This window comes from Microtus oregoni, unplaced genomic scaffold, assembly GCF_018167655.1.
Source record: "Microtus oregoni isolate MIOR12 unplaced genomic scaffold, Mior012 000015F_ref0000493, whole genome shotgun sequence".
NCBI lineage: Eukaryota > Metazoa > Chordata > Mammalia > Rodentia > Cricetidae > Microtus > Microtus oregoni.
This window is the reverse complement of record NW_024543074.1, coordinates 4,982,634-5,007,551: the sequence shown is the minus strand read 5'-3', so window position 1 is coordinate 5,007,551 and position 24,918 is coordinate 4,982,634. Positions and strand designations below refer to the sequence as shown.

The following is a 24,918-nucleotide window of genomic DNA, read 5'->3' as shown; positions in this document are numbered from 1 at the left end:
CCTGTCCTGGAACTAGCTCTTGTAGACCAGGCTGGCCTCGTTTTTAGTTTTGTTTTCTCTCTCTCTTGGGCAGTACTAAGGACTAAAACTAGGGCCTCATGCATGCTAGTGTTCTTCCACTGAACTATATCCAAGCTCACTTTTTGCTGAGACGGGATTTTACTTACCCACACTGGCCTTGAATTTTCTCTATAGCCTAGGCAGACCTTGAACTCTTTTTTTTTTTTTTCAGACCTTGAACTCTTAACCCTTCTGCCTCAGCCTGATTGCATAGCCAATCCCAGTTATGGCCATTATGTAATACCCATCAGAGGCCGAGTTGTCTCTTGCCCTGACCTCATGCATAGCACCTGCTCGATACTTCTGTGTCCCTGGATATAATTGAAAGAATACTCTCCATTTTTCTAAATGCTTGCTCTTTTTTGGTTTCAACCTTTGCAATATTTTAAAGGCTTTTGCATTCCTTTTAATCTTTTTTCTCCTTTTAATCTTCTGCACATAATCCTTTTAAAAGCTGAAATTCATAATATATATTACATCATAATATATATTATATATGTGTCATTATATATGAAAATGCCTACAACATAATACGCATTAGGAAAATGATAGTTGAAAATAAGGTTTCTGTCTCCTCCCACACACACACACAAACGCACAGTGACATATGTCTCCATACCTCTTGACCTTTTTAAGGCTTTTAGGAGATTTTCAGATTTTATACACCGCCACCACCACAGCATCATACAGGTCCTGTCTAACTTTTCTCTATCATTTGTAAGAAAGAGGGAAAGGGTTCTTTGCAGATTTTTAGATAAATACATCTAGACAGGTGGAGAGATTGGAATTTATTATATGCTCTTTCATATTAATGTTTTTATTTTATTAATTAGCTACCTGTGAGATGTGTGGGATGGTCGGTGTACGAGACGCTTTTTACTCTAAAACAAAACGTTTCTGCAGTGTTTCTTGTTCAAGAAGTTACTCGTCGAACTCTAAGAAGGCAAGCATTTTGGCCAGACTTCAGGTAACGGTACAGAAACCTTCTTATTGTTCCTGTTTCCCATTGTTTTTACTTGTCATCTGACTGTGGTTCACAACACTCCACCTCTCCCCAACTGGCCAGTGATTTACAGCCTGCACTTTTAGGAAATGTCAGACTGCACTTTTAGGAAATGTATAAGCCACAAGTAATATAAACTGGATTATCTTACATGGTGAAGACAGGCTATCCAAAATAAGCTGTAAATTATCTTTATAAGTGAAATAAAAAGACCTTTGCCCATATAAGTGCAATTAAACACCTTGTTATGTATAGAAAATATAGCCATTTTCTCCTCTGCTTCCTCCCCAATGTTTTCTTGAGTAAATATCAAGGTAGAATTGCCATTTTGGTGAAAATGATTTATTCTTTGAGGTTTTCTGTTTTTTTTTTTTTTTCTTCTCCGCTCTTTCTCCCCCCCCATCGTGCTCTGTACTTTGGTTTTTGTTCATGGAATTTTTGTTGCTGGTGGTGAACCCCAGCCTTGTGCATGATAGCCAAATTCAACTTTGTACTTTTGAGTACAACCAATTTGATACCTTAGCCAAATATGTTTGCTAATATAATTCACCTTTTTTTGGTTTTTTTTTTTTTTTTTTTTTTTTTGGTTTTTCGAGACAGGGTTTCTCTGTGAAAACAAAATAATTCACCTTTTTTTAAAACGTCCATGAAATGAAAAGAAAAATTATCTTTTTTAAGTGTATATAAATGCTTATAGAATCCTGGAGTATTGACTACTTGACTAAGTTGTTACCAAACCAACTTAAAATTTCTTAAGGCATTAGAGTACTGATTTTCGTGATTATCTTCTGTATGGTCACAAGTTTGCCTTTCTTATTTAACTGATGGTGATCATTACATAGCACTGAAAAGGTTATCTAAAGCCCCAGATGAGGGAAATACATCACTTAGATGTATTTCTATATTTCAGATAGACAGTTCCCAAAGATCCTGAGCAGTGGTCTGTACCCAAATGGATGGCAGTCTGTCACACTGAATTTGGCCATGATCATTATGTCATTGACCTTTTGCATTAGCACTAAAGGTATAAACCTCAGTCACTTGTTCTTTGAACATTGAGTTGTCTTCTCTTACCATATCAGTAGCAATGCTTTGCAGCTGCATGAGTGAATAACACTGATTCTTTCCACTCTAAGAAGAGGTCAAGTATCCACCACAACCTATATTTTAACATCTTATGGGATATAATTTTTATTAACATATTAATTCGCATATTGCTGTTTTAGTCTGCGCCAGCTCTGCAGCCCGTATTAGATAACTACATTGTAGCAGAACAAAAAGAAAAAAACTCTCATGTTAAAATTCCTTGGATGTTTCCTCTGCTTTAATAATTATCTAAACCCTCAATATTTAAGCAGAATGAGTAGTATACAGTCATGTTAAATTTCAGTTGTGGAGGGGGTGAAGATTTCTATTTACTTAACTTTTCTTGTTTTAGGGTAAGCCTCCAACAAAGAAAGCAAAAGTCCTTCAGAAACAACCTTTAGTTGCTAAATTAGCTGCCTATGCTCAGTATCAAGCTACCTTGCAAAATCAAGCAAAGACAAAAGCAGGTAATTCTCGTGAATGTGATAAAAGAGAAATATTACTCATCTGACCTTGGGTTGTGTTTAAACTATGTTTTTTCTGATTGCACTATGTGCTTCCTGGTGTCAGGTGGTTCGTTGGTAACTGTTGTAGAAGGGACTAATTGACACACAAAGATGTTCTAGTGGTGGTAGTAATGTGCTTGTAAATAAAAGTGGGACATCTCTAATTAGAAATACAAAATATGATCTGAGGAAGGCATTTGTTTACTGGTAGAGTACTCACCCAGTACATAAGGCCCTCTCATTCAGTTCCTAGCACTACCAAAAGAGAAAATCTGAAATCCAAAATGTTTTGAAATATGTGCTGTTTAAGTATCAATAAAGTCCATGCTGAAAATCCATGAAACTCTGAAATCTAATATACTTTTGTTAATAAGTAGTTAGAAAGGGGGCTTAACCAGTAAAAGTCCATATTGTTTAGTCAAGTTCTTTAATCATTATGTGAAAACAAAAGCTTTGATGAGTGGGTTTGAAAAGAGGGTCTTATTCTATAGGACTAATTAACTCTGGTCCCTGCCATCATCTCCCAAGTGCTTTAAGTACAGGTTTGTGTCATCACATTTCCCCGAAAACTTTCTTCTGGAGATTTTGGTTTTAGTTTAGTTTTTTATTTGGTGGGAGTTTTGTTGTTGTTGTTTGTTTGTTTGTTTGTTTGGGTTTGGTTTTTTGTGTGGTTGTAGGCTTTTTTTTGGGGGGGGGGTTCTTAGACAGGGTTTCTCTGTATAGCCTTGACTAGCCTGAAACTCACTCTGTAGACCAAACTGTCCTCAAACTCAGAGAGCCACCTGCCTCTGACTCCTGAGACTCTCAGGTGCTGGAATTAAAGGTGTACGCCACCACAGCCCAACTGGTGGCCCATACCTTTAATCCCAGCACTCAGGAGGCAAAGACTGGTGGATCTCTGTGAGTTTGAGGCCAGCCTGGACTACAGAGTGAGTTCCAGGACAGCCAGACCTACACAGAAAAACCCTGTCTTGAAAAGAAAAAAATAAAATAACAATAATAACTTTCAGGCTAGCAAGATGTGGCTCAGCATGTATAAGTCTAGAAATAAGAAAAATTGTTTTGGAAATAAAATGTTGGAGAGTTAGTTACATCTAAGTTTACTTTATTTCAGCAGTCTCCGTGGAAGGCTTCAGCTGGGGTAACTACATCAACAGCAATAGCTTCATAGCAGCTCCAGTTGCTTGTTTTAAGCATGTGAGTATGGAATTTCTCCCTTACCATAAAATGTATGATCTTTAAATCTGAAGATACAATAACAGCTCATCATCTTATCCTTAGAAACTTTTTGTTTATACCATTAAAAAAAAAGTCTTTTATTATTCTTAATAGCTAAGAGTAATTTCTTGTGTTTTACAAGTAATGTTAGCCCAACAAAAGAGCTCTTATTGAGGGCTTCTTAAGTATTGTAGCTCAGTGACAAGGTGATTGCCTCAAACATTCAAGATCCTGTGTTTTGCCTTCAACATTAATAAAAGAGTTTTAGTTGCAAGCTGGTGAGATGGCTCAGTAGTTAAGAGCACTTGTTTCCCTTCCAGCGGACCCAAGTTCAATTCCCAGCACCCCAATGATAGGTCACACTTGTCTGTAACTCTAGTTACAGGGTTTCTGATATACATGCAGGCAAAATACCTATCATAAAATTTGAAAAAAAGGATTTTTAGTTGCATTATGAATGATTTTCAACAACAAAAATTACTATCTCAGCCGGGCGGTGGTGGCACTTACCTTTAATCCCAGCACTTGGGAGGCAGGGAGGCAGGGGCAGTTAGATTATCTGTGAGTTTGAGGCCAGCCTGGTCTACAAGAGCTAGTTCCAGGACAGGCTTCAAAACTGCAGAAATCCCCTGTCTTGAAAAAACAGGGGAAAAAATTTTAAAAACAGTTTACTGTCTCATCCAGTTTCCATGTTAAACCATATAAAACATGAACTATATGGGAGGAGTTCTGTAACAGAACTGGTTGGCTGCTAGCAATGTCGTGTGGCTCAGCCTAACACATCCCAAGAACTTTGTGATTTGAACAGGTCATTTCTAAGAGCTGTTTTTGCCTCCAAATGTAAAAGCACACACAAAGAAGCAGCGGGAATGTTTTCTTATGAGCTGGAGGAAGTAATCTGTGTCATTAAAAACAGTTTGAAAGATGTCGTTTTCAGAGCATTTGATGTAAAACCAGTGTGTCAGCTGTTGTGTTGTTTTGGTTTGATTTATCTTTGGTAATTTGACCTAATATTTCTTAACCTGATATGATTAATTTATATTCAACAACTGTCTACTTCTGTGCATACATAAGCAGAAAAGTTAGAAATTAATGCAGTTTTGTTCACACTTTTTGCTAAGGGCTTTATTAAATAATAGCTTATGAACAAACTGTACATACTTTCTTAACATGAAATCCAAAGGAGTTCTCACTCATCCTGTAAGTGAAAGATCTTTATCAGAAGCATACTAATTACTTTACTAGTATAAATGTATATTAAAGCCCGATGCATTAATTTGTTGGTTTTCTTCCTTTAGTGTGCAAATGTTAAGCCCTTTGTCTGTGACATGCTTAGAAAACTAAAATGCAACCTTTAGGTGCTTATCTGAGAGTCAAATGGGTGATTTATGCTGTACTGTTGGTAATACATACTAGGGAACAACTGTGTAATGTATATGGTTGCATTGTGTATAACAGCTAGAAAGAGAACTCCAGAACTTAGGTGTCACTCACTCGTAGTACACCTACCCAGCCACACACTAAAGGTCCTATGCTTAGCCCTGCAGAGCATGAAGCACAAACTTCATAGTGTTGCTCTGTGGTGCTGAGATGCTCAGAATTCCATAGTAAGTCTTCATCCCAGATTCCTGGCACATTTGTCTGTTGTCTCTTTTAAATGGCTTTCATCTTTCTCCAGATCGTCTTTTTAATGTTTTATGTCATAAACTAGGTCAAACATTTTTATATAAGCAGCCAGAATATTTTAAAAATAGCATTTCAAGAGCCGGGTGGTGGTGGCGCACACCTTTAATCCCAGCACTCGGGAGGCAGAGACAGGCAGATCTCTGTGAGTTCGAGGCCAGCCTGGTCTACAAAAGCTAGTTCCAGGACAGGAACAAAAAGCTACAGAGAAACCCTGTCTCAAAAAATCAAAAAAAAAAAAAAATAGCATTTCAAGGTCTTGAAAGTGTATTTAACTTCCTGTCCGTATCTTTGAACAATTATACTGACTAAAATTCGAGTACATCTCTTAAATAATTACGTTGGTTGATTTTGTGTACAGCTTTGCTATTTTTAGGATTGAAATGGTCGTAGAGCAGCTAATTCTACCTTGGAAATAAGTACAATTCCAGAAAGGACTGGAAATATAAATACTAAACTGAGTGTTGTGGTTATGTCAAGGAAACTACTTGATTCAGGTTGGAGATAGTAATAAAGGATCTTTAGACTTGTAATAGTTTGCTTTTTTTAATAATGAAAATATTTATTTTATAATTTAAATTCAGTCAGGTTCTGGGTATGGTAGCATATACCTATAATCTCAGCACTTGGGAGGTGGAAGCAGGAGGATCCAAGAGTTTAAGGCTAGCCTCAGCTACATAGTGAGTTCAAGACTAGCAGTAAAGGATATTCTATTGCATAGATGGAGCAGCTAACTTATTAATGTAATGTGACACCTTCCCTTTCTCACTCAGAATGAAGCATCTGTCGGTTATGTGAAACCCATCATTCCTGTTCCACTCACCTTTCTTTACTGCCTCCTCCTTATCAGAGAGGAAAAGCTTTGCCTTAGCACAGTGAATTTGTTCTGCTGCTTCAGTCAACATTTTCAGTTGAAGCCATTTGATTTAAGAGGTAGAACTCATGCTAACCTTTATTTTCTTCAGAGATGGCTCTCCAGTCTTTCCCTGGAGATCATTTTCTTTCTTGTCTCTAAGAGAAGTTACTGGTTTGGACTGTGGGAAGTCTTTTACCAGGAATTACTGGGAGCAGAAGACCCTATCTCATAACATCATACCTCTAAGACTTAATGCGTTCTCTGACAGGATTTTCTTCTTAGAGACCCACGTCTGTCCTCTTGCCCACTTGGGTATCAAATAAGAGCCTTCTTGCTGGTAGAGGTTCTTTTTCAAACCTAATTTACAAACACTCATCTGTAGTATATGATGCAGAAGCAAAGCTGTTTGGGTTGAAACAGTTGTTATGAGTATGATGTCAGAATTCTGACTGCCTGGATTCTCCAGTTTATCCATCTTTTTCTCAAGTAAAGGTCCAAATACACTATTCTCAGCACTTAAAACAGTCATACATTTTCAAGTGTGAAACTGTATAATTTCTGGAAATGAAGTTCCGTAACATACGTTGTAATACTAGAGAAATGGCTCAGCAGTTAAGCTCATACACTGCATACAGAATAAAGTTCTGTTCCCAGCACCCATGTTGAGTGGTTCAGAACTCCCTATAAATCCAACTCCACAGAGATATGATGCCTATGACCTCCATGAACACTTACATAGACATACACACAAAGCCGCAGACACATATACATAAACATAATTTAAAATAAAAATAAAATTTAGGAAAATTAAAGGTATCTTAAGTATCTTAGAGTCAAACATTGATGGTATATACCTGTAACCCAGCACTCAGAAGAATAAGCCAAGTAGGTGGCCATTGTGTCTGCAGCCAGCCTAAGATGTATACTCAGTACCAGGCCAACTAGGTGACATTAGTATGACTTTGTCTAATAAATAAACTAACAAGCAAAAACTCTTTGGAACCAACCCTAGTGCTGTAGCCCTGTAATCTCAGCTACAAAAGGACCACAAGTTTAAGGCCAGCCTGGGCAATTTGATGAGACCTCATTAATACCAAAAAGAAAGATAAGTCTACAGTGAAAATTGAGTTCCTTTTGTCCTTTTCCATATTATTTTTTACCTAATAAAGTCTGGTTCAATCCACAGCAAGAAACTATACTGATTGGTTTGGCAGAGCAAATTGGTCTCCAACCATTGTCTACCTTTCCTTGACTATCACTGAATTGACTAATAAAATTTTTACTTAATCCTAAATTAACCATATACAGTAATGCACACTTGTTAGACCAGGAGTCAGGAAGCTGAGGCAAGAGCAGTGTGTGTTCCAGACCCACCTGGCTACAGTGTAAGACTCTGACAGAAACCTCAAGAAACGTGTTCTTTAATGTGTAGTCACAAAGCTGGCAGCTTCTTCAGAATCCTTTAGCTCAGCCTAAAGCTTTACTACATTTTTGAGAAATTGGGTTATAATTTTAAACTTTTATTTTTCAGAATTTGAAGTTTTTAGTTCTTTTTCAGATTACTTTTGTTATTTTGTATATGTCTGTATGTGGATATGCACACGTAAGTACAGGTGCCCATAGAAGCCAAAGATGTCAGGGCACTTGAAGCAGGAATTACAAGTGGGTGTGAAACACTGAATAGGGGTGTCAAAAAACAAACTAAATCCTACAAAAGCAGAATGCACCGAGCCATTTCTCCAGCCCTTTCTTAGTTCTTCGCTAGTAGTATCCACAAAAGGCAAAAACAAACAAAAAAATACTAATCATGTTACCAAATACCGCTTATATATACTATATAGGTTTATCAAATTCACAGATACTTATCTGAGGAGGTGGGAGGAGTTGACAGAATTGAAATAGGGTCTCTTACTATGTAGCCCAGGCTGGCTTGGAACTCAGTCTTCCTGCCTCGGACTCCTAAAGGGGATTATAACGGTGTGCCATCATGTGTAGCTATACTGTGACTTGGGATTGGGAGGACAGTACTGGTTTTTATGGTAGGAGGTGGTGAGATGATTTGTTGATTGGTTGGTTTTCAAAGCAGGATCTCCATAGACAAGACTACTCTGGAAATCATGGCAGTTCTCCTGCCTCAGGAAATTAGAGACATGTTGGGATTAGAGACACGATCTGCAACACTTAACTTACATACTATGACTTTAAAGCTGAGTTTGACGTTTTCTTTCTGCCTCCGTGAATACACCGGTATCTGTCACATATACAGTCTTTCTGTTGTTTTTATCCCTGACCTAAGTGCAGCTTTTCTGAAGAAATAAGTTTTTATTCATTTGTAGCACGTATCATACATATTTACTTTGGTTTAATGGAGAGATGACTCCACTGTTAAGAGCACTGTCTGTAGCCGGGCTATGGTGGCGCACGCCTTTAATCCCAGCACTCGGGAGGCAGAGGCAGGTGGATCTCTGTGAGTTCGAGACCAGCCTGGTCTACAGAGCTAATTCCAGGACAGTCTCCAAAGCCACAGAGAAACCCTGTCTCGAAAAACCAAAAAAAAAAAAGAGCACTGTCTGCTCTTCCAGAGGACCAAAGTTCAATTCCCAACACCAACATTGCAGTTCACATGATCTACAACTACAGATCCAAGAGATCCAACATCCTCACACAGACATGAATGCAGACAAAACACCAATGCACAGAAAATAAAACTTTAGAAAAAGAAAAAGAGAAGCCCTCTTTTTTGTATATGAGCTATAACAATAGTTTGGCTTTTTAGTAAAATTCATGATATGATTTCTCAGTTATATGTTTATTAGGAATGTTATTAAAATTACCTTTTAGGGTGTTTCCCCGCTGTCCTCGACCTACAGAAAGAGGACTCTGCAAAATGGATACTATAACTCATCTCCTTTATAGTTAAAGATAGAACCTCCATGTGTCATCTTAGATTAAAAAATTTATTTCTAACGTAAAAAAAACTTGGGACTAGAGATGCCTCTATGGTTAAGAGCACTGGCTGCTCTTGCGGAGATCTTGAGTTAAATATCCAGCAATCATATAGTGGTTCACAACCACCTATAGTGAGATCTGATGACCTTTTCTGGCATAAAGGCATATATGCAGATAGAGTGTTCTATGCATAAAATAAATCTTTAAGAAAGGAAAACTTGAGTTGGTTTCTTATACTTGTTCCTCCACCCACCCTAACACTAATACGCAATGCATTCTCTCTACAAAGGCAGGGAGCGAGCCCCCATTATGAAACCCACCTGCAATAGGTATTTCAGGAAAACCTAATTTAAAAGGAAACCTAAATCTAAATGAATGTCTTAACTTCGGACTCTCTCCCAGAGTGGATTTTGTTTTTCTTTTGGTATCTTCTAATGATCAAAGTATGTTTTGCATATTTTACCTGTCATCAAGTAGCTGCATACCTGTATTTACATAGAAGGCTTCCTTTGGGAAGCTGAGGCAGGAGGATCACAGCGTGTATGAGGCTAGTTTGGTCTACATTGTGCGTTCTAGGACAGCCTGGGCTACAGAGTAAGGCCTTGTCTAACCTCCCTCCCAAAAAAGCCTTCAAATTAGTGACTTTTACTTTTTTTAACACATCTGTAGCATTTTTCTCAAGTGCTCTCAAACATTCCATTTTTCTTTTGTATTTTCCTTGCTCTCCCCATCTCTATGCTATCATCACCCCCACCCCACTCCCTAATAGATTCTGGTATCAGATCGAAAGGTGAGTACACTTTCTGGAGAGAATAGGTTGGAAGGTTTTTTTTGTTTTGTTTTGTGTTTTGTTGGGTCAAGGCAGAAATTGAGATATAGGTCCTTGCTGTGTATCCCAAGCTAGCTTTCAGTTCCTGCCTCAGCCTCCCAAGTGCTGCGATTACAGACATGCAGCACTGTGCCTGGCTTCTTCCCTTGTCTTTTTTGACAAAATATTATTTCATCTTTCTCTAATAGGAACACTTTAGCAGTCGTGTTCTGAGGTATAGTAATGGTGGATTTTGCTTTATCATGGTGATAAATTCTTTCTTGGTTTCCTACCTGCAACTTCAGGTCTCACCTCTGCCCCTTTACACTCTTTAAAAGTTGGTTGTGGTTATCCAAAGTTTGAGGTTAGCAGTGCTGTAGAAGGAGATCTTTATTTCTGTGTGCATCATGTGTGCCCTCTTAGCGTATGAATACCAGGCATCTGGGCTATTGAACTATCTGGGAATGTTCTGAGAGTGAAGGATGTAAGACTTCCTGCCAGGTTATTTTCTTTCAGATAGGTAGGTGAAGGTTATAATACATTTGTGTTGGGGACCCCCTCAGCATTTGGATTTGGCCATCTCTACAGGACCTGATGACAGCTTACTTTGCAGGGAAGGAGAGTCGCTCCCAGATAGCTCTCACGAGTGGCCCTGGAGCAGGAAGTGGTGGAGCAGATCTTCCTTGTTTGGGAGGAGCCTGAGGTAGACCTCGCATCCTGAGTCTGGAAGGTAAATTTGTTGTTACCTGTAAATGATGGTTCTGCTAGTTCATGCTATACCAATCCAGACTTCAAAGGTATCCCTCCTGCCAGCAAGAGAAGACAGATGACTTGGATGAAGATGGCTGTCAAGCCCTGGGTCATTCCGTCTTCCACACTTAAAACGATATTCATTTTTTTAAAAAGGGCAGATATATCTATGAAATCACTATCATTTCAACACATTGAGCACATACTCTGTTAGAACTGTAGTGCTCTATCTTGTTGATGTTTATTCCTTCATTTTTTTTCATAGAGTGAACCATATGGATTGGTTTAAGAGGGCCTAGCAGAACCACAACCTTACAGGCAAGAACAAATGTCACTTTCTGCTACTTTCTCCTATACCAATCCAGACTATAGGCATCAAACCAAAGATCTCCCACTCAAGTGAGCATTACCTTTTTTGTTTGTTTGTTTGAGTAAATATTGACACTCCTTTTCTTTAATAAATGGCACTAAAAAGTATTTTCTCCAAAGATAATACTGAAACTTAAAAAAAAAAAAAGACCAGCAAATAGTTTGTCAAGTCTAGCTCAGAAAGGAGTCCTGTATGCAAATTTCATTTAGCATGTGCCCACCTAACCTTGTATATAGCTTGTCAGTATATATCCATGGCTCTTCTCAATAAAAACTGAATTCACAGATTTGGCAGTCAAACAAAGAGTAGCTACCCTACTTGGGTTTAATGCAGCTTTATGCATGCATTTACCTGCACCTATCTTCTCTGATGCTAAGCTTTACAAGAAATGAATAATATATGGTCTTTGTATTAATTTATGTTAGCTTAGTTTGTGTTACTTGTCTTCCTTCTGGCCTCTCCTTTTCTGATTATATCTGCTGGCAATAGGGATGGCCCTACAGTCTTGAATGATGTAGGGGAGGTAGCAGAACCTGAAGGGTCCAATCTTCCTGTTTACAAAGGAAAACCAGGCATGGTGGCACACACACCTATAACCCTAGCACTTGGGAGGGAGGGGTACTGCGGCAGGATCATTGCAAATTTGAGGCCAGTGTGGTATACATGGCAAATTCCAGGCCAGCCTGAACTACGTAGCAAAACCCTGTGTCAAAACGGGAGGAGGTAGTTTTGTTTTTCCCCTTCCCTCTTGGGAAGATATATATGTGTTCCTTCCCCATAATCACAAATAATTGAGATTGGGTGTGTCTCTAAGTTAATAAGGTCTATTTGTTGCTGCTACCCAAAGAGTTAGCCATTAATTGATTCTGTCTTTGGTTTCTCGATCTTAGCTCGCCATTATTTGATGTTGTGTTTCTATAAACTGTTTAGAGGGCAGGAGTGAAATACTACTTCAGACTGACTCTGTTCTGGGTTATATCAAACTATAAAGGGGCACTCCTTCCATGGAATACATTTTCCCAATGTCCATACTTGCTAGTTCATTCTATGCTTGCTTATCTTTTAATTTTGAAGCTGTTTTGTTTTCACCTGATTTATTCACATTACCAGGCCTTCTAGACCCTCACCTTATCCTTTTATTTATGTCCAGTGTTCTACATTTCATGGAAACCTGATTATCCAGGGCCACAGAGACTAGAATTACTAGCACTAATAATTATAAATTCATGTACTTGATTTAATTTACTATTGCATAAAGTCCAAGTAATTGTATATTGCCTTGCAGTTTAGGGAGTCATAGAAATGAGAACATTACCTTTTGGGGAATGTGATTGTTATACTTTCAGGTAGTTTTCTCAGTTGCCATCTTAATCAGTAGTATGGATGCCAGTGATCAGCAGCTCTAACATTGGAAGTTTTGTTTTCATAGTAATTGTTGCATGAGAAAATTTGAAATAAGTTATTTAACAATTTATTGCAGGCCTCATTTCCTAAATCTCTTCAGCTCCCCCTTTTAATGACTTTCCCAGTGCTTTTTCCTGTCCGTCTTAATAGACTGTATTTACATTCTGTGGATTTAGCTTATATTTGAAATACCTGTTTTATTTCTGTGGATCATGTTGAAACCTTTTAATTGGAAATTTTTTTTCCTACTCTTGGGCAAGATCTTTAAAAGTTAAGGGTTACACATTAAAAACACCGAATTTCCTCAAGTCATCTTGATATAGGATGTAGGCCATGTTTATCATTCAGGTTTTAGAATAAAAATTACTTAAATGTCATGTTTGGTCTTGAATTTCAAAGTCAACGTGGATCTGATGGATGCACATTCTGTCTTCTGTCTTGAATCTGATCCTGACTCTGGATGTCTCCATATACAATTCTTTTTATCAAGGAGTAGAAACTGTACTTCAAGAAAATATGAATGAATTAAAATGACATTTTATTTGAATATTCCATTACTGATGATATTTAATTTTGAATGATGTTTCGTTCTTATATTATAAAATAATAATTTAATAATTTTTGTATGACAGGCACCTATGGGGACCTGCTGGGGTGATATCTCAGAAAATGTAAGAATAGAAGTTCCCAATACAGACTGCAGTCTACCTACCAAAGTCTTCTGGATTGCTGGAATTATAAAATTAGCAGGTGAAAAGCATACATGATGATTTACTAGAAAATGCCAGTGACAAAAACTTCTGTAAAAAATTTTCTTTAAGTTTAAATTCTTTTACAACTAGCCAAACAATAAGTATTCTTGGATTTGTGGGGTTTGCAGTCTATTACACTACCCTATCTCCCCCATTTTAACAGTGAACAACTATAGCAACATATAAACAAATGGATTTAACTGTAGAATTTTATTCATGAAATTTGAGTCTCATAAAGCTATCACATCTTTATCTGAAGGAAATATTGTTCCTTTAGTTCTTTCTAGCCATTTAAAAAAAAAAAAATCAAGCAGTAGGCCAGGCCAGCTATATGGACTTTATCTCCAGCTTGTCTCCCTATAACATTCTGAGTATTGCTTTACTATACACCTCCCCTAGAGTTACCTAAAAGTGGCCTTGGTGCCAGATGTGGTGTGGCTTGCTGCCAGATGTGGTGGCGCCACACCTTTAATCCCAGCTCTTAGGAGGCAGAGGCAGGTGGATCTCTGAGTTAGAGCCAACCTGGTCTATGTAGCATGTTGCAGATCAGCCAGGCCTATATAACAGAAAGACCTTGTTTCAGAAAAAGACAAAGTGTCCTGGAGGGGTGAGAGAATCCAAGGCCTTGTGTGCTGCTGGGCAAGACCTCTCCCGATAAGCTACATCCCTACCCACAAAAAATAATTTTAATTACACTTTCCTCTTCACGCATCACCAATAGCCTCTTTATCCTTTAAGGGAGCCATAGTTTGCAACTTCACTATGAAGTGTTGAACAGATTTTTTTTTTATTGCTTCCCCAACATAAATGGTCTGTTAACATGAAGCTGGTTTTTCTCAATCAAAGTTTGTTGGGTTTTTTTGTTTGTTTTATGTTTGCATTTAATCACTGACAAGCAAGAGTCCCAGGCTCTGTTTTCTTCAATTCCATGTCTTTTCCTTGAGACAACTTCCTACATAATCATTCTTTAAATGCTCCATCACAGCTTTTGTCCCAGATGTTTGAGTCACATGATATAAGTAGTTCAAAGGGGCATATTTACTATCTAATTACGTTTACTATTCCTAATTACTAGTTCTGGTTTTATATTTCTGGGTTTTGTTGGGTTTTTTTCTGTTTACTTCATATATCTTTGTTATAGTAGGCTGCTTCTTTGTTTTCAGCTACTCAGCCCCAAAGTAATCACACAGAAACCATACTATTTGCAATATTGTTTGGGCAATAGCTTAAGCACGTTTCTGGCTAACTCATATCCTAAACTAACTCATCTCCATTAATCTGTGTATTGCTATAAGGCTGTGGCTTACTGGGTAAAGTTCAGCATCTGTCTCTGATTGGGCTACATGTCTTCCCCCTGACTCTGCCTTCTTTCTTCCAGCATTCAGTCTAGTTTTCCCCACCTGACTCTACTCTGCCCTATCAAGCCAAGCCAGTTTCTTTATTCATTAACCAATAAAAGCAACACATATATATAGAAGGCCCTCTTACACCATTTCCTTTTTTATTTAAATTAAAAGGAGGTTTTAACTTTAACATAGTAAAATTACATATAGCAAAACAGTTATCAAGCAAGAGTTATAGTTAACAATATTTATATCTACTTTATCTTTTATCATAACTAAAAAAAAAACTATAATTGTAACTATTCTTCGACTCCATAAAAGACTCCAGAAGGATATGTTACCTAAGATAACAGAAAGTGCATTGTAAGCAACTTCCAAAACTAGAATTGACAGAAATAATCTGGCTACCTGAGCAGTCACGCAAAGTTCTTCTGTAACATTGGGGCATCCATCTTTGGCCTACGGGCCCATAGTTTCCAGCAGACTTTCCCTCCCACGAAGCAGGAGCAGTTTCTAGCCCAAACGGCTAACAAACACCATAAGGAGCTTCTTTGATGCCTGTCATCCTCTTGAAGAAGATTGGTGATGCCAGGAGCAGATGTCTTTCATGTCATGAGAAGACCTAAGTTATTCAAACATTTTAAATGCCATATTCTGAAGGTCTCTGAAAGAATTGAAGAATATCTGTCTAACTGAAATATATCTCTATATATCTAGAAAACTTAACATGACTAGATGTTATGTTGTTGACTGAATGACTATTATATTTCTTAACTGTACATTACATTTTTAAATGAGCTGTTCAAACACAGTACCTCAATCAAGATCAGAAATACATATACACAATATAATAAAATTGACCTTAAATTTGTATCAGTAAAACAAGATCCATACCAATGCAAATCTCTATAGCATATTCCCCTTTAAATGTATATAAACATTTATAGGCAATATTTGGGAATATAGGTGTAGTTCTTTCCAAACTGCTTCCTGCTTTTTATTGGGCGAAGTAATTTTTGGGAGTGTTCATGGTGAACTTTCAAGGGGGTCTTGGTCCATCAAACCACATTAGTCTGGAAGAAATCCATAGGTTCTCATGTTCTGTGGAAACAAAAGAAGAACCTTTTTTCCAAAGTAACAAATCTTTACACCCAAATTTTGGAATCAGAATACCTTAAAAATATCTGTGCTGGTTTAGCTTAGCAGCTCGTACAATGAAATGTCTCTCTGTACTTAACTCTTTCACAGTCAAAAAATTCAAAGACACAATAATATACATAACAGACTCTGTATTTTCCATCTTTACATGGCTTATTTTTCCTATTCTATTACTTTTTCTACAAGTTTAATATTTTATTATCTTTACTCCTTTAGCCTGTGACTTCTGTACTCTTTTCTATTACATTCACTGTCTCTTTACTCTTTTTCTTCTCTGTCCCAAGCCTATGTACATTTACCCCATCACTGTGGCCCATTTAGAGGTCTTTTTTATCTGAATCTGTACTTATTTCATATCTGTAATTATTTTTTGTCAGAAGGCCCCCCCTTTTTTTAATGCTAAGTGGGCATGGCTAAAGACAACACTGCTATGCCTGTTTGCTCTGTCCAGTCCAACATGGCAGAAGCATGTTTGCTGCCTCTGAGAGCCACGTACATTGCCCCATTTTTAGGCACACAGCAAGTCTATGTAGCAATTTGCTCACAGAACCCATTTAAATCCTCCAGCCTTTTGTGCTAGCAATCCAGGAAGCTGCCGCTTTTTTTTTTTTTTTTTTAAGAAGCCACACGGTTTTTACTGCACCTCCCTTGCAAACAGAGCCTATCAGAAAACTTGTTACCACAAAGCTACACTTGGCTCCTGTTTTTTTGTGGGTTTAAAAGCCTTTAAAAAAAAAACTTAAATTTTACTTGGAAATTCTTGCCCAACGCTGGCTGGCCCAACTTATGGCCCAGCTAGCTTGGTTTACTGTGGCAGACAGCCAAAGACCCTATCTCAAACGGGGCGGAAGGGAAGGACCAACACCTAAGATTGTCCTTTGACCTGCACATGCATGTACACACATACACATCCCAAAAACAAAACTTTAAGAACTGTTTCAGACTTACTGATCACACTTAACATTCTAGCACTTGGTAGATGGAGGGAGGAGCAGAAGGTTGTCTCCAGCTGTATATATAGTCCATTTGGTCCAGCTTCATCTACATGAGATTCTGTCTCAAAAGAAAAAGAAAACTGCACGCTCTCATGAAACTATCACACCTTGTTTTCGCTAAGGTGTTCCCCCTTCTGAGAGTTGAGAAATTATATTAATTGAAATAGAAAGGGAAAGGCCATGCACTGAAAAATTGTCTTTGTATTAACAAGGGATTCTCAAAGTTGGATCATAGTCCAACAGATTCATTATTGCCCCGGGACTTATAAGTGTAGGTTGTCCACACCACCCCATGTCTAAATCCTAACCCCTGGCATGGGCAGGAGTCCCTGGAAGGGACTACCCTCTGCTTATAAATAACAGCAAGTGGTTCTGCTACAGAGGGAAGGCAGAGTTTGACAGCCATCACCCTAGGGGTTGAATCATTTTAATTTATTATCTTACTATGTAATGATCAGTTTGTTGGTTTTAGGTTATAATGCCCTTTTGAGATATGAAGGATTTGAAAATGATTCTTCTCTGGACTTCTGGTGCAATATATGTGGGTCTGATATTCATCCAGTTGGTTGGTGTGCAGCCAGTGGAAAACCTCTCGTTCCTCCTAGAAGTGAGTAGCCTCCCTGTCATTTTATTATTTTATTTTAAACTTCATATTCACTATTTTATAGGTATGAGTATTTTGCTTGCAAGTACATATACGTGCATGCATGCCTGACCCCACAGAGGGAAGTAGAGCCTCCCCCCCGAGCTGTAGTTCTAGACAGTTGTAAGCCGTTTTGTAGGTACTAGGAATCAAACTCCAGTACCCCATAAGAGTAGCAACAAGTTCTCTAAACCACTGGGCCAACTCTGCAGCTCCTTGGTCATTTTCAGTGTATGTATATATCTTAGTGCTTTCTTAAATCTTAAATATAATATCCTAATGTGATACAGTAATTAAAATATTTTTATGTTAGGAAGACATACTTATTTTCTCCATTCTTGCTACTTTTCAGTACTTTATTTCATAGTCATGACTTCCAGAGAAACTTGTTAACCTTGTTTTGTTTTGTTTTAATTATTTTGTGAAATCCTCTTTGCTGACTAGTTATTTTTTTTCTTTTAGCTGTTCAGCACAAATACACAAACTGGAAAGCTTTTCTAGTAAAGAGACTCACTGGTGCCAAAACGCTTCCTCCCGATTTCTCACAAAAGGTAAAAATAGAATCCTAAAAGAATTACTTAGAGGGGTTTTTAAGGAATTACAATTTCTGATCTGTTAAATATCAAAATATATGTTCAGAAAGGGTGACTCATACCTGTAATCTTAGTACTCAGGAGATTAAGGCAGAAAGATGGCCAACCGTGTAAACTTAACTTCTAGACTACAAAGTGAAACTCTAGTCCCCAAAACAATGAGAGCCAGGGCATGGTGGGTGCACTTATTTAATCACTGCACTTGGGAGGTAGAGACTAGTGGATCTCTTGAGTTCAAGGTCAGCTTCCACTACTAGCAGGGTTAAAGACAGCCAGGGCTACTTACAGATAGGTACTGTGTCCAAAAAAAAAAAAAAAAAGACAAAGCAAATACATAAATACATACAGTATTGACAGGGCAATATTGAAACTACTTGTAGACCTTTGTTGTGAGTTTCATACAGGATCTTTCTGCTTTTGTTTGAAGGTTTCAGAGAGTATGCAGTACCCTTTCAAGCCTTGCATGAGAGTAGAAGTAGTCGACAAGAGGCATTTATGTCGAACAAGAGTAGCAGTGGTGGAAAGTGTAATTGGAGGAAGATTAAGGTTAGTGTATGAAGAGAGTGAAGATCGAACGGATGACTTCTGGTGCCACATGCACAGCCCCTTAATCCACCATATCGGATGGTCTCGAAGCATAGGCCATCGATTCAAAAGATCTGGTAAGCAACTGTCACAAAAATTTAAAAGTTTATCAGTGAGGTTGAATAAACTACTTGGTTGTTTCTCTCTATAAGAATAGATCAAAGAAAGCATTTTAGTTTGACTCTCCTGTAATTAGAATACTGATTCTGTGGGGGCCCGAAAATGGGAACCTATTTTCTTGTTGACCAAAGGTCAGAGAGTTGGAACTTAGCTCTAGTTTTTTCAAGGTTATAGTGCTTCTACTTCACAAAGGCCCCACATAGATGTAGATCAGAGAGTTTTCCCTAGATTATTGTCAACAGGATAGCTAATAGCCAGACCTTGTATTTCAGGAATAGAGAAATATATAGATATGTTTCAAACAAAAGTCTATGGATCCAACTAAGTTCCAGTTCCCTTAAGGAGATAACTTTGGATTCCACCCAGGGAGTGGTTTACCTCCAGAATGTTTTGGTCTTGGGTGACTTGTTTTGTTCCAGCAGCAGAATGGTTGTAGCCTACAACCTTCAATTCGTCTGTTCATTTCCTTGTATCATGATAATGCAAATTTTTTTGTCTTACTTTTACCTTTTGGGGTCGAGAGTATTTAAAGAAATTGGAAATGAAATGTGGGAAAATTTCAGTACTCATTGGAATTTTTTCCTGATACTATTCTGCGTTTCTCCATTCTATTTTCATTCGCGTCTTCATATTCTTTACTATATCCCTAAATCCCCACACCTATATTCCTAAATTCCCACGCTTCTAACCTGGCAAGAGGTATTTTTGTTGAAGTTGGTCCCCGGTATAATTCCATGTGTTCCTTTCTCTTCCTCCCTATTTAAAATGATCTACTTTTCATACATGAGGGTTTGATTTCTAGCACCAAAATAAATTCTTTTAAAATCTCTTTTTTTCCTCAAAATTGTCTAATTATCCAGACATTTGAAAGATGAAAAGGGATCTCCTTTACACTTACTTATCGTCTAGATGGCAAGTTTAAGTTTAACTAGACCTGACTAAACACACAAAAACATTCTTCTAGAAAGGCCTACTGACGGGTGCAGGCTGTGCAGGATATAATTAATATTATTCACCATCATAAATGTAGAAGACATGTTTTTGTTTTTTGCTGTGTTTTAGAGTATTATATACCTTGTAAGTTCGAACCCTTCAAGGAAGGTTTTTTTTTTTTGTTTTTTTTTGATCTCACAAATGCTGACAGATTAGTATGTAACTTTTCCTTGTAGATATTACAAAGAAACAGGATGGACATTTTGATACACCACCACATTTATTTGCTAAGGTAAGAAGTTCCTATAAGAGCCCTCATGTAAATTAGGTTGAAAGAGGGTTGTGGAGTTTTTCCTAAAGTTGTGGGTATCACATATGCTCACTAAAATCTATAATCCTTAGATGTCACAAATCATTATTATACTCATTCCTAAATTATGTGTACATGTATGAGTTCTTTCTATTACCTAAATAAAGGGCGTTATAACATTAAGTGGATAGGATTGGTGGTTTGTTTTTTTGTTTGTTTGTTTTGGTGTGTGTGTGTGTGTGTGTGTGTGTGTGTGTGTGTGTGTTTCAAGACAGGGTTTCTATACCTGGTTGCCTGGAACTCACTTTGTAGACCAGGCTGGCCTTTAGCCATCTGCCCCTGCCTCCCGAGTACTGCTATTAAATTCATGCGCCACCTTTACCTGGCCAGAAATATTTTCATTATTAAAATAGAAACATTTCGGAGGCTGAAAGAAAAGGATTACCACAAGTTTTTTTAGGCCAGCCTGTGCTACAGAGAAAGACCCTGTGGGGGAGGGAGGGTACGGGTGGGTTATGGACCAGGAAAAGATACCTTAGCAGGTTTGGGTACCACTGCACATCCTGATGCTCTGAACATTTGTGAAAAGCCTGGTGCAGTTGCCAGGGAGCGCATGTGTAATCCAAACACTCCTACATCAAAATGAGAAGTGCAGATAGGAGAATTGTCTGGAAGCTTACAGCTCATACAGCCTGCAGTACACAGTGCAGGAGACCTCAACAGGGTGGGAAGGAAGAACTGACTCCCAAAAAGTTCTCTGACCTACACATGCTCAGTAGCACCTGCACACATACGCACACACTGAATAAATAATTCTAAAAGACATGCATAATGTATATGCCTTCTCCAGGTAAAAGAAGTAGACCAGAGTGGAGAATGGTTCAAAGAAGGAATGAAATTGGAGGCTATAGACCCATTAAATCTTTCGACAATATGTGTTGCAACCATTAGAAAGGTAAGAGAATATATTCTAAATTGGAGAAGTTTAATCAGAAGAACCTGGTTTAAAAACAGAAGGGAACCTATGTATGTCTGGGAAGAAAGTTACTAAAACATGATGTGTTTGGGCAAGATGTTCTTGTGATAATTGAGCAAGATAAAGAAGTTCGATGTGTTTTTTAAAAAGTGCACTGGCTGCTCTTGCAGAGGTCCTGAGTTCAATTCCCAGCAACCACATGGTGGATAACAACCATTTCTAATGCCCTCTTCTGGCATGCAGGAATACATGCAGGCAGAACACTGTAGAATGAATGAATGAAATCCTTTTTTTCAATTTGGGAGGAGCTAGATGAGTTGCTACAACTCTATAATTAGTCCAGGCTTGAGAAGTTGGAGTGAGAGCATCTCACATTCAAGTTCTGGTGTCAGGAGGCAGGTGTGCTATTTATTAATAGCAGTCTGAGGCATAAAGTGGAGTTAAGAGGACCCTTTGTTGGGCCCAAGCAGCCTTAGTGTTGTAGAAGAGCATGGTAAAAGAAGGCAGTTTGAAGAAGGTAGAGGTTTAGCAAGGGTATTCTCTATACAAAGTCAGAAGAGAAGGAAAGCTTTATCATGTTAGGACTGAAAACATGACACTTAACACTAGATGGTGTTTGTGGACAGTATTATTGTTGGTTTGGGTTGGGTTTTGTTTGGCTTGGGGGTGGGAAGATGATGTTGTTTTTCAAGATAGGGCCCCTCTGTAGCGTTAGCTATCCTGGTGCTCACTCTGAAGACCAGGCTAGCCTGGAAGTCACAGAGATCTGCCTCCAGAGTGCTAGAATTAAAGGCATTTGCCACTATTGCCTAGCTTTGTCGTGTGTGTGTGTGTGTGTGTGTGTGTGTGTGTGTGTGTGAGAGAGAGAGAGAGAGAGAGAGAGAGAGAGAGAGAGAGAGAGAGAGAGAGATGTGCGGGGAAAGATTTGTAGAGATCAGAGGCAACTTGAGGAAGTTGAATCTCTTCTCCCACCATGTGGCAACTTGAGGAAGTTGAATCTCTTCTCCCACCATTTGGGTCCTGGGGATTGAACTCTGCTCATTAGACTTGGTAATCATCATTTCACACACTGGACACTAGATGGTCTAATTATGAAAAGAGTATTCCAATTCGTTATTAGTCAAAGACATTGAAATCATCTCTGTGGTAAACTTGCTTTTCTGAAATACCTTCTGTATGGTTTTTATATCTGATACACATTAACAATCAGTTTCTTATTATTTATATCTATTTAATATCCAGTAAGAAAGTGGTATTTAGTAATAGATTTTTCTTCCTTTCAGAATATTTAAAATACCTTTTTTTTTTTTTGTAATAGTAGTTTTCATGTTTAAGTACTTGGGATTCTCTTGATTTCAAAGGTGCTGGCTGATGGGTTCCTGATGATTGGGATCGATGGCTCAGAAGCAGCAGATGGATCTGACTGGTTCTGTTACCATGCAACCTCTCCTTCTATTTTCCCTGTGGGTTTCTGTGAAATTAATATGATAGAACTGACTCCACCCAGAGGTACTTCATCCCGGTATAAACACTCATTTTTTGTCTTGCTTTGTTTCTGTGTGGTTCCTGCTTACATTTAACACAGACCTAATTTTCTTTTTGTGTTTGTACTTATACACAATATATATGGGTGTGTATAGATAGACTTAAAACAAGCAAGAGCTTTGGGATACTCTGAAGTTATGTGTGGTGGTACATGTCTGAAATCCCAGCACTTGGGAGCAAAGACAGGAGGATCACCCACGAGTTGGAGACCTGCCTGCTCCACATTTATATAGTTTATGTATATAGTGAATTTATATAGTGAGTCCAGACTAGCCAGGACTACACAAGACCCTGCTCAAGGTTAATACGTTAATTAAAATAAAGCACAAACTTTGTATTTTAGCTCATTTTAATAAATTACAGTGTTAGTTTCTTCTGAACCTGCTCATGTTACAATGTGTATCGATATTTACAAACCCTCTAACATAGCAATCTTAATCTGTTACAGTACTATAGGCTTTTTTAGAATATTTTTTATTAATCTATATATATAGGTATTTTGCCTGTATGTATGTCTGTGCATCACTTGGGTGCTGTGTGCCAGGTACCTGAGGAGGAAAAAAGAGGGCATCAGATCCCCTGGAACTGTAGTTACAGACAGGACCAGCAGGTGCTGGGAACTGAGCCTAGTCTTCTGGGAGAGCAGCCCTGGTCTGACCTGCTCAGCCATCTCTCCAGCTCCCACATGAGCACTTTTTAAATGAATACTCAGCCTTCACAGAAATGAAGGTGCTCTCTTTAGATTTGTTACATGGCTTCTATTTTTGTGTTGTTGGGACATGGTCCCTGTATTCTTAGCTGGTCTAGAACTCACTATATAAACCACAGACATTCTCCTGCCTCTGCCTCCAGAATGCTGGAATTAAAGGTGTGAATGACCACACCAAGCTATCTTATCTTAGAAGAGAGTAGTAGCTCTCATTTAACCAGTGACTTTCTAGCTTCAGGACCTTTGGCTTTTTTCTCTACATGGTGTTAAGGCAAAAACTTGCTGACATTATCTCAGACAGTTTAATTTCCTTCACAAAAAAGAAATAATTCAGAGTGTGAAATGTTAGACTGTTGTAAAGCCTAGTATTGCAGGGAACGGTTGTAGCTCTTGGTGGTAGGAGTACCTTGTCCAGTATGCTGAGGCCCTGGACTAGATCTCCAATGCCACCAAAGTCTGTCCTTGTAGTAAAGAAAAAAGAATCATTTCTGCATGAGGGTAAGGAAGTATACACATGTGTCTGCAAAGGAGGACAACTCATAGTATGGAGCCAGTATGCTCAGTAATCTTACAGCATGAGGTAGTTCTTTGTATCACTAAGTGAAGTGTACAAACCCTCAATCCCATATTTGGAAATCGAGAAGCAAGGAGTATAAGGTTAGCCTTCTACTACATAACATGTTTGAAGCTAGCCTGAGCTATTTGGGACTGCAATCTCAAAAATAGAATTTTTAAAACAGAATAAAAAGAAATTATCATATCACCTAAATTCTGAGATTTCATGTACTAAGTTATTATCTACATTTTTAGCGGATGCTAATTTTAAATGAACTGTTAACCTAAACCAGTTGTGTTTTTTAGGTTACACAAAGCTTCCTTTTAAATGGTTTGACTACCTCAGGGAAACCGGCTCCATTGCAGCACCAGTAAAACTATTTAATAAGGTAAATTTCAACTGTGGCATTGATTATGACATAAGAATGGAAGGAATCCGTGAGCCAAAGTTCTTTGCCTTATATTAGAGTTTCTTAATGAAAGCCAGGCAGTGGTGGCACACATCCTTAATCCCAGAACTCGGGAGGAAGAAGCAGGGGGCTCTCTGTGAGTTTGAGGCCAGCTTGGTCTACAGAGAGAGTTCCAGGACAGGCTCCAAACCTACACAGAGAAACCCTGTGTCAATGAAAAAGAAAAAGAAAAGAAAGAAAAAGAATTTCTTAATGAAATTAACAAAACATTATATAAGTATTTTCTTTGGGGAAAAAGGCATGTTTATAAACTTTTTTTTAATTAGCGTAGGGGGTTCTTTGTACCAAGACTTACATGTAGATGTAGAGCAAACCTTTACGTGGGTTCTGGGTTCAAGTCCGGTTACCAGACTTGCACTTTGCACACTGAGCCATTTTTGTCAGCCCTGAACTATTTGATCTTTAACCAGAGGGAAATGAAAATGAGTACTTTTCCTGACTAGTTGTTAAATGTGTCCCTGTTGCAATGTGGTGACATAACTAAAGAATTGCTGTGAGCTTTAGGAAAGGATCTTAGATGTATCATTTGCTGTCCTGG

The 24,918-nt window shown here is 38.2% G+C and overlaps 1 protein-coding gene across 9 annotated transcripts in view; it reads left to right on the top strand.

Moving 5' to 3' along the window:
* Mbtd1 (mbt domain containing 1) overlaps window positions 1-24,918 on the top strand; it is a 59,144-nt gene that overhangs the window by 20,669 nt on the left and 13,557 nt on the right. For 5 of the 9 annotated variants that reach the window (XM_041664257.1, XM_041664253.1, XM_041664254.1 and 2 more), the window contains 11 exons: window positions 894-1,033; window positions 2,502-2,616; window positions 3,770-3,852; window positions 13,326-13,443; window positions 17,414-17,548; window positions 18,047-18,135; window positions 18,605-18,839; window positions 20,052-20,107; window positions 20,976-21,080; window positions 22,463-22,610; window positions 24,217-24,299. In XM_041664257.1, the coding sequence (XP_041520191.1) occupies window positions 894-1,033; window positions 2,502-2,616; window positions 3,770-3,852; window positions 13,326-13,443; window positions 17,414-17,548; window positions 18,047-18,135; window positions 18,605-18,839; window positions 20,052-20,107; window positions 20,976-21,080; window positions 22,463-22,610; window positions 24,217-24,299 (1,307 nt within the window). The remainder of the gene's footprint in view (window positions 1-893; window positions 1,034-2,501; window positions 2,617-3,769; window positions 3,853-13,325; window positions 13,444-17,413; window positions 17,549-18,046; window positions 18,136-18,604; window positions 18,840-20,051; window positions 20,108-20,975; window positions 21,081-22,462; window positions 22,611-24,216; window positions 24,300-24,918) is intronic. The other 4 variants (XM_041664261.1, XM_041664259.1, XM_041664260.1 and 1 more) reach the window with 3 other exon arrangements.